The following is a 14862-nucleotide window of genomic DNA, read 5'->3' as shown; positions in this document are numbered from 1 at the left end:
TTGCATAAGGTAAATATCTAGAGTGATCGTTTAAGAACTTAACGATACTCCACCCCTGAATATACATCCATATATTCGAATACAGATGATCCTACTTCCAAGTGGATATTGGCATATTTTCTCTTTGCATAGAATGATTATATCAAAACCACTATAAACAAGATGCAAATGTCATAGATGTATTACTGTGGTTTGATGAAATATTGGGTCTAGTTACAATAAAGAGTTCTTAGAATAGTTCAAGTGGATTTTGGTCACAAAATAGAAAACTCATAATTCATACATTAAAATACAGTTGATAACTCTTGAGTAAAGAGTTATTTGATATCACTTTAAGCATTTTTTTATGTAATTGTGTGTCATTTAAGTTATGTTTGTCTCTTAATTTGTGAAAGTTTCAGTGTTTTATGTTTGTGAGTGTAATTTGAAGTTGATAGTAAAAATCAATAACTCTTGTGCATCAATTGGCAAAGAAAATAGCAAGTTAGTCATGTTCTTAATTTTGCTAAAATTCTGTGAAGTTTTTGCTGCAGTAAACAGGTTAGTGGCTGATGTGTTTTATTTTCTTAGAAAAATGGTGAGTTGGCATTTCATTAAAAGAGGTGGCATTTGTGGAGATGACGTGGCAATATAAGAGTGGTGGCTGGAGCTATTACATGGAGAGGTTATCAACATGCCATGTGTAGGGTTTATTTGGGACAAAAAAGGACAAAACCTAAGGGATTGGAGAAAAAGGAGGACTCCATTTAGAGAAAAGAAAGGGGGGCTGGACATGAGGAGCTTTTGGGCTGCCATTTTTCTACAGAAAAAAAAAAAAAAAAAAAAAAAAACAAAGAAGATTGAAAGAAGAGGAAGAAGAAGGAGAAAAGAGGAGAAGCACAACAAGATTCAACATCCATCCTTTTGGAAAACTCCTCTATTATTGTTTGCTATTTCTTTCTTCTCTCTTTTATTTTCTTTAACTTAACATTCAAACTCCATGTCTAAATTTTATCTTGTAATGGTGGTTCTCAAGTTAGCTATGAGCTAAACTTTGTAATGGTTTGAATTGTTGAAGAACCCTATGTTTAGTTGAGTAATTTTCTTATGCAAATATTTAGTAAAAATTCTCATGTTCACTCAAGTGTGTGTATTGCTAGTTTCTTGATATTGTTTGGCCACCAATAGCTTGATTATTGAGTTATATTTAATTCTGGAAAGGTTAAATATAATGGACTTAGCTTGAATGACACAAGTTCTTAATCTTTTTTTTAGATTAGATTTGAAATAACATAGGAATATGTTATATCCTTGTGTAACAATTGAGAACTATGCTTGAAATGGTATTCTTGAGCTTGCTTGGCATAGGAATATGTTTGAACAGGCCCAAGGATTGATTGCATAAAATTTGGAAGAGTTTTGTGCACTTTAATGGAGTTCTTGTTAACCTGGGATTTTTGCTAAAGATTTGCTAACTTTTTGCCGCAAAGAAACGCACGCTTTTGCTAAACATAGGGGGATTCAATAGTTCAAGCCTTTCACATTTCAAAAGCTTACAACTCAATTTTATTTTCATCTTGCATCCACTTTTGAGTTAATTTACTTGTTTTCTCGTTTATTTAGTTGATTCATTACTCATTTCATTTTCCTTTTTAGGCATTTTTGCTTGGTAATTAACTTTTGCAATAGAAATTTTATTTTTACAGTCCTTGTGGAATACAGTGATACTCATTACTTATCACTGTATTACTTGTTTGTGACTACGTGCACTTGTGTATCTAATTTTTACACAACAAGTTTTTGGCGCCGTTGCCGGCGACTGTAAATATATTTTGTTGTAATTGTCAATTAGCTTGCAATTTAGTCTATTATTTTGTACTCATTTTTGGTGACTCTTGTGCATTGGCAGGTGAAAATTTTATATGAACGAGTACCAAGAATTTGTTAATATTGATCTATATCCTATTGATCCCGAAATTGAGCGCACATTCAGAGAGAGAAGAAGAGCTCAACATAGGGCTCAAGGGGAAATAGAAATGATGGATGACCAAGGAGATGGACGACGAGCTCAAGGGGAAATGGCCCCTAATAATGGTCAAAATGCAGTGATTATGGCGTATGATAGAGATCAAATCATCCGACAATACGCAGCACCTCTTTTCAATGAGCTCAATCCGGGCATTGTGAGGCCAGAAATTCAAGCTCCACAGTTTGAGTTGAAGCCAGTTATGTTCCAGATGCTTCAAACTGTGGGACAGTTTAGTGGCATACCCACCGAAGATCCTCACCTTCACCTTCGTCTATTTATGGAGGTGAGTGATTCTTTCAAATTGCCCAGAGTTACGGAGGATGCCTTGAGATTAAAGTTGTTCCCCTATTCTTTGAGAGATCAAGCCCGAGCTTGGTTGAACTCCTTGCCTTCTCGGCTTGCCATACAACTTGGCAAGAATTAGCAGAGCGGTTTTTGATGAAGTATTTTCCTCCCACTAAGAATGCCAAGCTCCGGAAGGAAATAACTTCCTTTCAACAATTTGAAGATGAGTCTTTGTATGAGGCATGGGAGAGGTTCAAGGAGTTGTTGCGGAAATGTCCTCACCATGGTATCCCTCATTGCATCCAAATGGAAACATTTTACAACGGTCTCAATGCTCATACTCGAATGGTGGTTGATGCTTCGGCAAATGGTGCTTTACTTGCCAAGTCCTATAATGAGGCCTATGATATTATTGAGAGAATTTCCAACAACAATTATCAGTGGCCCACTACTAGAGTACCTTTGGGGAAGAAGGTTGCCGGTGTTATTGAAGTTGATTCCATTACTGCTTTATCTGCCCAAGTTGCTTCTATGTCAAATATGATCAAAAATATGAGCATGGGTCAACAGAGTGTTTCCTCACCTGTGGGACAACTTGAGGAGGTTTCTTGTGTTTTTTGTAGTGAGGCTCATACCTTTGACAATTTCCCATTCAATCCTGCATCTATGTTTTACATGGGAAGTCAGAATGCCTACAACCAAACATACAAGCAACACCCAAACTTGGCATACAGAAATCAAGGGGCTGGTACTAGCAATTCATCTATGCTTCCGAGACCTAACTTTCCACCTAGTTTTTCTCAACAAGCCTTTCAACAAAGACAACAACAAGGTGTCCAAACAAGTTCTCTTGAGAGTATGATGCGAGATTTCATGGTGAAGACAGAAAATTTCATGACAAGAACTGAGAGTTATATGGCGAAGAATGACACTGCATCCAAAGTCAAGCAACCTCTATGAGAACTCTAGAAAATCAAGTTGGGCAACTAGCTAATGAGCTTCGAAATAGGCCACAAGGTACTTTGCCTAGTGATACTGAAAATCCAAGAAGAGATGGAAAGGAGCATTGCAAGGCGCTAATCTTGAGGAGTGGTAAAATTTTGGAGTCAAACGAGGAAGAAACTAAGGATAAAAATGAGCCCACTTCAATCCAAAGTCCAGAAGAGAAAAATGTTGAACTTTCTAATATGGCAAAGTAGCAACCTGAAGAAAATGCTACAGCAATTCCTCATCAAAATGCAGCAGAAAAGTTACTTAGCAAGCCACCCCCACCATTTCCTCAAAGATTTAAAAAGCAGCAAGAAGATGGTCAATTTCGAAGATTTCTTGATGCTCTAAAGCAGCTCCACATCAACATACCATTAGTGGAAGCTTTGGAGCAAATGCCCAACTATGTAAAGTATTTGAAGGACATTTTGACAAAGAACAGGAGGCTAGGTGAGTTTGAAACAGTGGCTTTGACAGAAGGGTGTAGCGCCATGTTGAAGAGCAAAATTCCTCCTAAGTTGAAAGATCCCAGAAGTTTTACAATTCCATGTACCATTGGCGGAAGAGACGTGGGTAGAGCTTTATGTGACTTGGGAGCTAGTATCAATTTAATGTCGATGTCTATTTTCAAGAAGTTGGGAATTGGAGAAGCAAGGCCAACCACCGTCACTTTGCAATTGGCCGATCGTTCCATGGCCCATCCGGAAGGAAAAATTGAAGATGTCTTGGTGCAAGTTGATAAGTTTATTTTTCCGGCCAATTTCATCATTCTTGATTATGTGGCGGATAGAGAAGTTCCTATTATTTTGGGAAGGCCATTCCTTGCTACCGGAAGGACCTTGATTGATGTGCAAAAAGGGGAGCTTACTATGCGGGTGAATGATCAACAAGTGACTTTTAATGTGTTCAATGCCATGAGGTTTCCGGATGAGATTGAGGAATGCTCTCGCATAAGTGTGATTGATTCTATTGTGGCTGAAAAATTTCACAAGGAAGCTTCGAAAGAGGAAAAGATGGTAAGTTCTCTTGAAGAGCTTGAAGCTTTAAGTGAAGATGAAGAAACCAAAGTTACTTGGGTAGAGTCAAAGCAGCCTTTCACTAAGTTTAGGAGGCCATTTGAGTCTTTGGAGTTGTCAGAGAACAATTTCAAGCCTCCTAAACCTTCCATTCAAGAACCACCCGAGTTGGAGTTGAAGCCGTTGCCTAGTCACTTGAAGTATGTTTATTTGGGAGATGGAGAGACTTGCCGGTAATTATTTCTGCTATGTTGGGTGCCCAAAGAGAATGCTTGTTAGTTGATGTCTTCAAGAAATACAAAAGAGCCATTGGTTGGACTATGGCGGACATCAAGGGTATAAGTCCTTCGATTTGCATGCATAAGATTCTGTTGGAAGATTTGTGCAACCATTCTGTAGAGCAGCCACGACGGCTAAACCCCATCATGAAGGAAGTGGTTAGAAAGGAGGTAATCAAGTGGTTAGACTTTGGCATCGTTTACCCCATTTCAGACAGTTCTTGGGTAAGCCCAGTTCAATGTGTTCCAAAAAAGGGCGGAGTCACGATGGTAGCTAATGAAAACAATGAGTTGATCCCTACAAGAACGGTGACGGGATGGCGTGTTTGTATGGACTATCGAAAGTTGAACAAGGCCACGCGGAAAGATCATTTCCCGTTGCCATTCATTGATCAAATGCTTTATCGTTTGGCGGGAAAAGAATTCTATTGTTTCCTTGATGGGTATTCTGGCTATAATCAAATTGCCATAGCTCCGGAAGACCAAGAGAAAACAACATTCACTTGTCCATATGGTACTTTTTCCTTTCGGAGAATGCCATTTGGGTTATGCAATGCTCCCGCCACTTTTCAAAGGTGTATGATGGCGATTTTTTCAGACATGGCGGAAAACATTCTTGAGATCTTCATGGATGACTTCTCGGTATTTGGGGAGTCTTTTGACACTTGTTTAGTTAACTTGGAGAAAGTTTTAGCAAGATGTGAAGACACGAACTTAGTTCTCAATTGGGAGAAATGCCATTTCATGGTTCAAGAAGGAATTGTTTTGGGTCATAAAGTTTCTAACGAGGGCATTGAAGTGGATAGAGCGAAAGTTGAAGTTATTGAGAAGCTACCACTTCCTACCAATGTCAAAGGAATTCGAAGTTTTTTGGGGCATGCTGGTTTTTATATGAGTTTTATTAAAGATTTCTCAAAAATCTCAAAGCCTCTTTGCTCTTTACTTGAGCAGAATAGATCTTTTGAGTTCACCAAAGACTGTCATGAAGCTTTTGTGACTTTGAAAAGAGCTCTTGTATCCGCTCCCATTATTGTAGCCCCGGATTGATCATTTCCTTTTGAGCTAATGTGTGATGCTAGTGATTTTGCAGTAGGTGCTGTTCTTGGTCAAAGAAGAGAGAAGGTGTTCCACTCAATTTATTATGCAAGCAGAACATTAGCTGACGCCCAATTGAACTACACTACTACCGAGAAGGAGTTATTGGCTGTGGTTTTTGCCTTTGACAAGTTTCGAGCTTACCTTGTTGGAACCAAAGTGGTGGTGTACACGGATCATTCCGCAATCAAGTATCTCATTGCCAAGAAGGATGCCAAACCGAGACTGATTCGTTGGGTGTTGGTTCTTCAAGAATTTGATTTGGAGATTCGGGATAAAAAAGGAGTTGAGAATCAAGTGGTTGATCACCTTTCTAGACTAGAAGGTGATGATGAGATAAAGAAAGTCGAGCAGCCAATTAAAGAGATGTTCCCCGATGAAGCTTTATTGATGGTGAGCTTAGTAAACCAAGACTCCACTCCTTGGTGTTGTGAAAATTTTATTGCTTTATAATTGCGCAAGTGTACACAATCACAAGCAAGTAATACAATGATAAGTAATCAAAGTTCGTCTCCACAGGGACTTTTTACTAAATAATGTTAAATCAACTAAAAGTAATTCCAAGAATTTCAAATAAAAATAAAATAAAGTCACACATTAATGCACGAGAAAAATTTATAGCCTTGATTCTAAACTTGAGAACTAACTTTTTAAACTAAATAAACTAAAAATAAGAAACTAAAAGTGATTAAAGTGGTAGTAATTTCAGATTTCGAAATAGACTTAGGTGATTAATTTCCACTTGTATGTCCCAGTTGATACAGCAATGACCCAGCAATGACTCAGCAATCCTGACAGAGTTAACAGATTTCAAAAAAACCAGCAAGCTTTTTCCAAAACTTGCAATAAACCATTCACAATCTCACAATGCATTCCTACATCAGTTTAGATCACAAATAGCCTAATAAAGCATCAAATCTTAAGTTATGCATGGTAGCAAAATATTCCTATTTCACTACTAATTAATACCTAAAAGAAAAGGTAAAAATCATGCATCAATTAGAGGGGTTCAACTAGGTCTTGCTTTTCCAAGTAAGATCTAGCTTGGTAAATGTTAAAAATGGCCAAAAATTAACATTCAATCAACATTTCGTCACAACTAAGTGAACTAAGACAAGATTACTTCATCATTGCAAAATCAAAACACTAGTCCATACAAGGGTTCATAATCACCCAAATCTCAAAGAGTTTAGTTCATAGCTGAAATTAAAAACAACAAACCAGAAAATAAATTGTTCATGGAGTTAAAAAGAAAACTAGAGAGAAGGAAATGATACAAAATGAAGAGGAGAGCAAGGGAAATGAGTTTGAAGCTCAAGTCCTCTCTTTGTAGGTTGCCTTCTTCTCCTTCTTCTCAATCTTCTTCTTCTTTCTTTGTACTTTTTTTTTCTCTATACTTAGATATTTTCTGCTGTAATTTTCGTACCACTTTTCAAAGTGCAGCCAGCCACCTCTAATATCCTCTTCTTTTCCTTTTGCCCCCCAATTAGGGTACCAAAGTTTACCCTAATTGGAAATCCAAGTCACCACCCCACTTGCCCTTCATTTTCCACATGTTTGTTGAGTCAATAGCCAAATTCCGCCACTTCAGCTCCTTTCTTTCTTCATTAAAGCCAGCTGGACTATCTGCCAAAATAAACTTACTGGGCTGACAAATTGCTACGCGATGATTGCTATAGCAATGCCAGTCAGGAATAAGCATTTTTCTGCTCCTTTTCTCCTTGTCCCAAATATTTCCAAATACCTATTCTTGTATTTTTTTTCTGTTTAAAACACATAAAAACAATAACATAAGTCTATTTAACACTTACTAACACACATTTCCATTTATTACAAAGACACAACAAACTAAACACAATTACATAGGTTAGACACTAATTGCTCCACAATTCACATTAAATTCAAGCTTAAAGATATGAAAATAACTCTAAATCTTAGAGTTATCAACACCCCAAACTTAGAATCTTGCTCGTCCTCGAGCAATGACAACACAAAATAAACAAAGTAAAACACAACAACAAATTTTTACACAAAAACTCAACATACAAGACAAATGAGAGATTTCATAGAAATTCAAGTTGGCCTAGCGAACGTTGATGCTCTCAGAAAAAAAAAATGGAATTAAATGGAATAGGAAATTTCTTGCCGTAACTTTATATGCTGCCCCTTTAAAGTTTTTGTCATTGGATAACATTAATATGTCCCAAAAGCCACCTAATCACCAATTTATACAAGTATATTCCACCTAAACTTTGAACTTTCTACAACTACCTTAAACTTTTTTTTTTTTCCATTTCAGCTCCATAAGTTGGATTAGTGCACTCCTCTCCACTAATGTAGTCTAACTTATCCCCTTGATCAATAGGACTTTATTAGGCTTGTAATGTTAGGCTTGGGTTAGGGTATGTTAAAGGATGTATTTAAGCTAGCTCAACACCTAACCACTTCACTTGTCAAAAACCGAGCCTCTTCCTTATGATTTTTTTTTCTTGACTCATTTCCCTAATTCAATACTCACAAGTACTTGATATTAAAATTGACTTCTCTTGCTATGTTTTTCTTTTTTTTAAAAAAAAAAACTAAAATGGGTGGAACACCCCAAATTTAGTTGCAAGTATATATATATATATATATATATTTTTCTTTGCTGATATTTTTTTTTATAGGTTAGAAAAGAATTTATTATTATATTATACTTATATATAGCAAGAGAAAGTTAATTAAAAATGCATACTAATATACCTTGTGAGCTAATTCCCCCACCCCAAACTTACAACCCAACATTGTCCCCAATGTGGCTAAAAGTAAAATCTTGAATTAGCTCGCCACAAATTACACTCACCGCACTCACCCCAAACTTAATGTGAAACTTGGCTCTTGACAAGTGAGCAATTAAGTTAGGACATATGTGGAAATGCAAATTAGGATTGACGTAATATGTATGATCGGGTTGGGCAACAAGAATAGGCTAAACGGCTCAAACTTGGGTGACTAGGGAAAAATTCATTTTATAGGGAAGGTTAGAAAGGCTCAAACGTCCAAGGATGGTCTAAATCATTTCTAAGGGACAAGTCTAACTAGGATTTCGCTTCAAGGAGATGCACTAACCAATTCTAGATGCTAAAATTACATGTGAAGTAATTGTATGAGAAATGCAAAGCATGGTGGAAAAATAAAAGTATAAACTAGTGAGGAGAGACTAAAGAGAAATATCTATAATATCCAACAATTCAGCATGACAAGGCAACAAATAAAATTAGGCAGCAACAATAATGGAATGAGCGAAAAGTATCATCATCGAGCAGAACACTAGGCCACAGAAAAACTCATAAATCTCTCAATGTCAAACTAACAATCACATAAACGACATAAAATAAAAGTTTCAAACACAAAAGACAACACACAATGAGCACAATACAAACTAAAAAAAAATGACATAAAACAGAAAAATATAAAATAGTTTAGGCATTAGAAAACTCCCTCTACTCGGAGTCCTCATGGGGCTCCTCCGTATTCGAAGCTGATGGTCCACCCCACGGGTCTAGAACTTGCTGAGGGAATCTGTGGGAACTTGGCAGCCACAACAAATGCGTGGCGTCACCCTCTTGAATGTTAGGCATTTTTTCTTTCCTTTTTTTTTTCAATTGCACACTACCCCAACACAACAAATTCCCCCTGTATATATGATTGACAATTCCATATATCCAAGATTTCAACACTTCAACCAAATAAACACAACAAGCAGCCCATTGTTCAACAACCACACTAACAATCAGCAAGCCCCAATTCAAATTGATCACATATGTCACTCGGCAAACCCCAACACTTGATCACTAATTCAAATTGAAAATTTTCACACCAATAATCAGCACCTATAAATCACGGCACCCTTTTGCACGCACAAAAATCACCTCCAAAAATTTCCCAACATTACTTCAATCATTCAGAACCCTCCCAACAATTTCCAAAATATCAGCTTTATCCAAATCGCAACATCCACACATAAACACTCACTACTCGACAGCCAAGAACAAATCAAAATAGAAAAAATTATTAGCAATTTATTCTTGACAAACCAGTGGGATTTGTTGTGATGGATCATATGACTCTCGGCTGGGAAACTTGACTCCAGTGCTGGTGATGGCAACTTGGCTCGACAGATGACTCTCGGCTGGGATTTGGTTCGAGTTAGCAGCTGGGAGGTGTGATTTGGGTTACTGTTTGGATGTTCTTGGTTATGGGCGAACTGAGATGGTGAGGATGATCCACTGGTTCATAGTTGGGATGGACGGAGTTGAGCGTTATGGTGGTGCGGGTTAGTTTTGGGTTGCGTTGGTGAAGGATGTGGCTGGGTGGTTTAGGTTGGTGATTTCTGGTGAAGGTCGACTGGAAGTGGTGGCTACGGGTTGGTAACGGATGGAGGTGAACGGAGGTTATGGTGGTGTTGGTGAAGAAGGCGGCTGGGTTGAGTGTGAAGGGAAATGAAGATAATGATGATGAATGTGGTAGGGTTGTAATTTTTGGGTTGACCAATAAATGGGCTGTCACATAAAGGGCCCAGTTGACTAAAAATTAAAATTTAAGCCCCAATCTCTCTTAAATCAATCTCTTTTTTAAGTACACTAGTCAACTGAAATGTATCAGCCCAAATGATTGGACTGAACACACAAAAGAACATGTACCCAATGATTGCTTCATTCAACAAATTTTCAATCAAATGTTCTTATTGTTTTCAACCGAACAACTCCTTTGATCAGCCCAGTATCAAAATACATTTGCTGTCAAATAAAATTGTTAAGCCATTGCTATAGCAACTGGGCATATATCTTTCACCCCAAACTTAGTTTCATTGCCCAAATTGAAATTTCTTCACTTCCACAACCTTCTTCACTTGATTTCCTGCACAGAGAAAGAAAATAATTTCTCAATTTCACCATGACAATTATTTACTAATTATATAATATAATATATATATATTCTCTTTTTTTTTTTTTACTTTTCTTCTTGCTTTTTTTTTTCCTAGGGGTGCCTTCATTGAGAATTTTTTTTCTTTTCATTCTTTTTTCATTTTTCATTTTTTTTTCAATTCAATCTTTCTTTTTTTTTTTCTTTTTCTTTTAGCACCCCAAAATTACAACATCAAGCATCCTTCAAGGTGATAGAGGTCTTTTCTCGGTTGACCTCTCCACCCCCAAACTTCACTCCTTGGCCTTTCACTAAGAATTTTCTTCTTGAAAGTGCATCACGAAGTTCCACCACCCCATCGGGATATACTCTTACCACCAAGAAAGATCCATCACACATTGAATCTAGTCGTCCATGAGTAGCCTTCGTTAAAGAGTTGGAAAAACTTACTTGTTGCCCAACTTCAAACATTTGAGACCGACATTTTCTACCAAGCTTCTTTTTCCTTCTCTTCTTTTTGGGGGGTTTTTTAGAGTCAAATGATGCTTTGTCTTTGCTTTCTTGTGCCTCATGATCCTTAGCAATTTCTTCAAGGAGAATCTTCTTTCTCACCTTCTTACTAACTTTGAATTTGGACTCCTCAACCATGTTAGGATCCATATCTCCAATTGCTAAGCATTCTCCTATTGCATCCGGAGCACGTATGGGATGGAAAACCTTGAATGTGGCTTGCTCATCTTGAGCTCTCATGGTGAGCTCTCCTTTTTCAACATCTATGAAAGTCCTTCCCGTGGCAAGAAATGGCCTCCCTAAAATGATTGGAACTTCCCTATCTTCCTCATAGTCAAGAATAATAAAGTCCGCTGGATAGATGAACTTATCTACTTGTACCAAAACATCTTCAATTTTTCCATCTGGATGAGCCATGGAACGATTCGCTAATTGCAAAGTGATAGTGGTTGGCCTTGCTTCTCCAATTCCCAACTTCTTGAAAATAGACATGGGCATGAGATTAATACTAGCTCCCAAATCACAAAGAGCTCTTCCAACATCCCGTCCCCCAATAGAAATTGGAATTGTGAAGCTGCCCGGATCTTTCAATTTAGGTGGAATTTTATTCTTCAACATAGCGCTACAACCCTCAGTCAAAGCGACCGTTTCAAACTCCCCAAGCCTCCTTTTCTTTGTCAAAATATCTTTTAAGAACTTGACATAATTCGGCATTTGCTCTAGCGCTTCTACCAAGGGAATATTGATATGGAGCTGTTTCAACACATCCAAAAACTTCCTGAATTGCTCATCTTGCTGCTGTTTCCGAAATCTTTGAGGAAATGGAAGGGGTGGTTTAGAACATACTGGTGCGGATTGCTGACTGTCAGATTGCTGACCCGATGCTGTATCAACTGGTCTGGTATCAGCAATTTCCTGGGCAGTTTTTTTACTCAATTTTTCGTCATTTTTGATTGAAGTGGGCTCCCCACTACCCTTTATTTCCTCCTCAGAATTTTTCAGATGCTTGCCACTCCTCAAGTGAATGGACTTGCATTGTTCCTTCTCATCCCTCCTTGGATTTTCTGTGTCGCTAGGCAAAGACCCTTGCGGCCTAGCTTTTAATTCATTGGCCAAATGTCCAAGTTGCAACTCTAAGTTTCGAAGAGAGGCAGCTTGACTTTGTATCACCGCATCATTTTTGGCCATATAATCCCGCATTAGACTCTCCAAAGAATTTGGTTGGGAATTTTGATCATGTTGTGGATGTCGCGGTTGTTGTGAAAAACCCGGTGGATATGCTTGTCTTCCTTGGGCTGATGCGGTGCTTGAGCTTGCTCCTTGACCTCCCCAAGACAAATTAGGATGATTCTTCCAAGATTGATTGTAAGAGTTTGAGAATGCCCCATTGTTTCTGTTAAAATTCTGATTTCCCATGTAACAAACGGACTCCGGATTAGATGGACACTTCTCAAACACATGCCCTTCTCCACAAAACACACGTGAGACATCATCACTTTGAATGGCAGCAGCTGGTTGAATATTTTTAGCGTTCCCAATACTCAAATTCTTCAAAACATTCGTCATGGAGGCCATTTGAGCTGTCAAAGCCGTTATTGCATCTACCTCAAGGACTCCCGCCACTTTTCTACTTGTTGGAGCTCTAGTGTTGGACCATTGGTCGTTGTTACTTGCAATGGTCTCCAAAATCTCAAATGCTTCATTGTAAGACTTCGACAAAATAGCACCATTGGCTGATGCATCTAGCACCATTCGAGAAGCTGCATTCAAACCATTATAAAAAGTCTCCATCTGAATACAATGTGGAATGCCATGATGTGGACACTTTTGCAAAAGTTCCTTAAACCTCTCCCACGCATCACTTGGGGACTCATCTTCAAGTTGCTGAAAGGACATGATCTCACTTCTGAATTTTGCATTTCTAGTAGGAGTAAAGTATTTCCTCAGAAACTTCTCAGCAAGGTCATTCCAATTGGTCACAGAATCAGGAGGCAAAGTGTTGAGCCATGATCTAGCTCGGTCCCGTAGTGAGAATGGGAATAGCTTCAACCTTAACACCTCTTCACTCACTCCTTGGATCTTGAAAGAATCACTCACCTCCAAAAATGAACGGAGATGGAGGTGAGGATCTTCAGTTGGCATCCCACTGAATTGCCCCACGGTTTGGAGCATTTGAAACATCACTGGCTTGAGCTCAAACTGCGGTGCTTGTATTTCAGGCCTCACAATGCCTGGATTGAGCTCATTAAACATGGGGGCTGCATACTCTCTTATAGCCCTTGCTCGATCATCTGCTAATACGATGGGATTAACAATTTGTTGAGCAATCCCCTCATCATCAAAATTCTCAGCCATGATGTCTCGGCCCTTAGCCTTTTGAACCCTTCTTCTTCTTCGGAATGTACGTTCAATCTCGGGATCAATAGGAGCAAGTTCAAAGTCCTCTTGTTGGTTCATACACTATAGATACCTGAGATTTCAAAGAAAAAAAAACCAGCAAGATTAAAAGCACAAAAATTCTTAGAATGTCAATTAGTTGATAAAACAAAATTTAGAACTTAAAGTCCCCGGCAACGGCGCCAAAAACTTGTTGTGAAAATTTTATTGCTTTATAATTGCGCAAGTGTACACAATCACAAACAAGTAATACAATGATAAGTAATCAAAGTTCGTCTCCACAGGGACTTTTTACTAAATAATGTTGAATCAACAAAAAGTAATTCAAAGAATTTCAAATAAAAATAAAAATAAAGTCACACATTAATGCACGAGAAAAATTTATAGCCTTGATTCTAAACTTGAGAACTAACTTTTTAAACTAAATAAACTAAAAATAAGAAACTAAAAGTGATTAAAGTGGTAGTAATTTTAGATTTGGAAAATAGACTTGGGTGATTAATTTCCACTTGTATGTCCCAGTTGATACAGCAATGACCCAGCAATGACTCAGCAATCCTGGCAGAGTTAACAGATTTCAAAAAAACCAGCAAGCTTTTTCCAAAACTTGCAATAAACCATTCACAATCTCACAATGCATTCCTACATCAGTTTAGATCACAAATAGCCTAATAAAGCATCAAATATTTAGTTATGCATGGTAGCAAAATATTCCTATTTCACTACTAATTAATACCTAAAAGAAAAGGTAAAAATCATGCATCAATTAGAGGGGTTCAACTAGGTCTTGCTTTTCCAAGTAAGATCTAGCTTGGTAAATGTTAAAAATGGCCAAAAATTAACATTCAATCAACATTTCGTCACAACTAATTGAACTAAGACAAGATTACTTCATCATTGCAAAATCAAAACACTAGTCCATACAAGGGTTCATAATCACCCAAATCTCAAAGAGTTTAGTTCATAGCTGAAATTAAAAACAACAAACCAGAAAATAAATTGTTCATGGAGTTAAAAAGAAAACTAGAGAGAAGGAAATGATACAAAATGAAGAGGAGAGCAAGGGAAATGAGTTTGAAGCTCAAGTCCTCTCTTTGTAGGTTGCCTTCTTCTCCTTCTTCTCAATCTTCTTCTTCTTTCTTTGTACTTTTTTTTTCTCTGTACTTAGATATTTTCTGCTGTAATTTTCGTACCACTTTTCAAAGTGCAGCCAGCCACCTCTAATATCCTCTTCTTTTCCTTTTGCCCCCCAATTAGGGTACCAAAGTTTACCCTAATTTGAAATCCAAGTCACCACCCCACTTGTCCTTCATTTTCTACATGTTTGTTGAGTCAATAGCCAAATTCTGCCACCTCAGCTCCTTTCTTTCTTCATTAAAGT

The 14862-nt window shown here is 37.7% G+C and overlaps 1 protein-coding gene and 2 non-coding genes across 3 annotated transcripts; 2 read left to right on the top strand and 1 right to left on the bottom strand.

Moving 5' to 3' along the window:
• Nucleotides 1–2476: 2476 nt before the first annotated feature.
• LOC115711854 (small nucleolar RNA R71) lies at nt 2477–2583 on the bottom strand. Its single transcript, XR_004010722.1, has one exon. It is a non-coding gene; the product is annotated as a small nucleolar RNA R71 (small nucleolar RNA).
• Nucleotides 2584–3249: 666 nt separating this feature from the next.
• LOC133031356 (uncharacterized) lies at nt 3250–4533 on the top strand. The gene is made up of 2 exons (XM_061104841.1): nt 3250–3385; nt 3503–4533. Exons 1-2 carry the CDS (start codon nt 3250–3252, stop codon nt 4531–4533), a joined length of 1167 nt encoding a protein of 388 aa, XP_060960824.1.
• An 8358-nt stretch (nt 4534–12891) lies between these two features.
• LOC133031636 (small nucleolar RNA R71) lies at nt 12892–12998 on the top strand. The gene has a single exon (XR_009684737.1). It is a non-coding gene; the product is annotated as a small nucleolar RNA R71 (small nucleolar RNA).
• Nucleotides 12999–14862: the final 1864 nt, after the last annotated feature.

Source organism: Cannabis sativa, chromosome 9 (genome assembly GCF_029168945.1).
Source record: "Cannabis sativa cultivar Pink pepper isolate KNU-18-1 chromosome 9, ASM2916894v1, whole genome shotgun sequence".
Classification (NCBI taxonomy): Eukaryota; Viridiplantae; Streptophyta; class Magnoliopsida; order Rosales; family Cannabaceae; genus Cannabis; species Cannabis sativa.
Note: the sequence above shows the minus strand (reverse complement) of the source record. Positions and strands in the feature narration are given on the sequence as shown.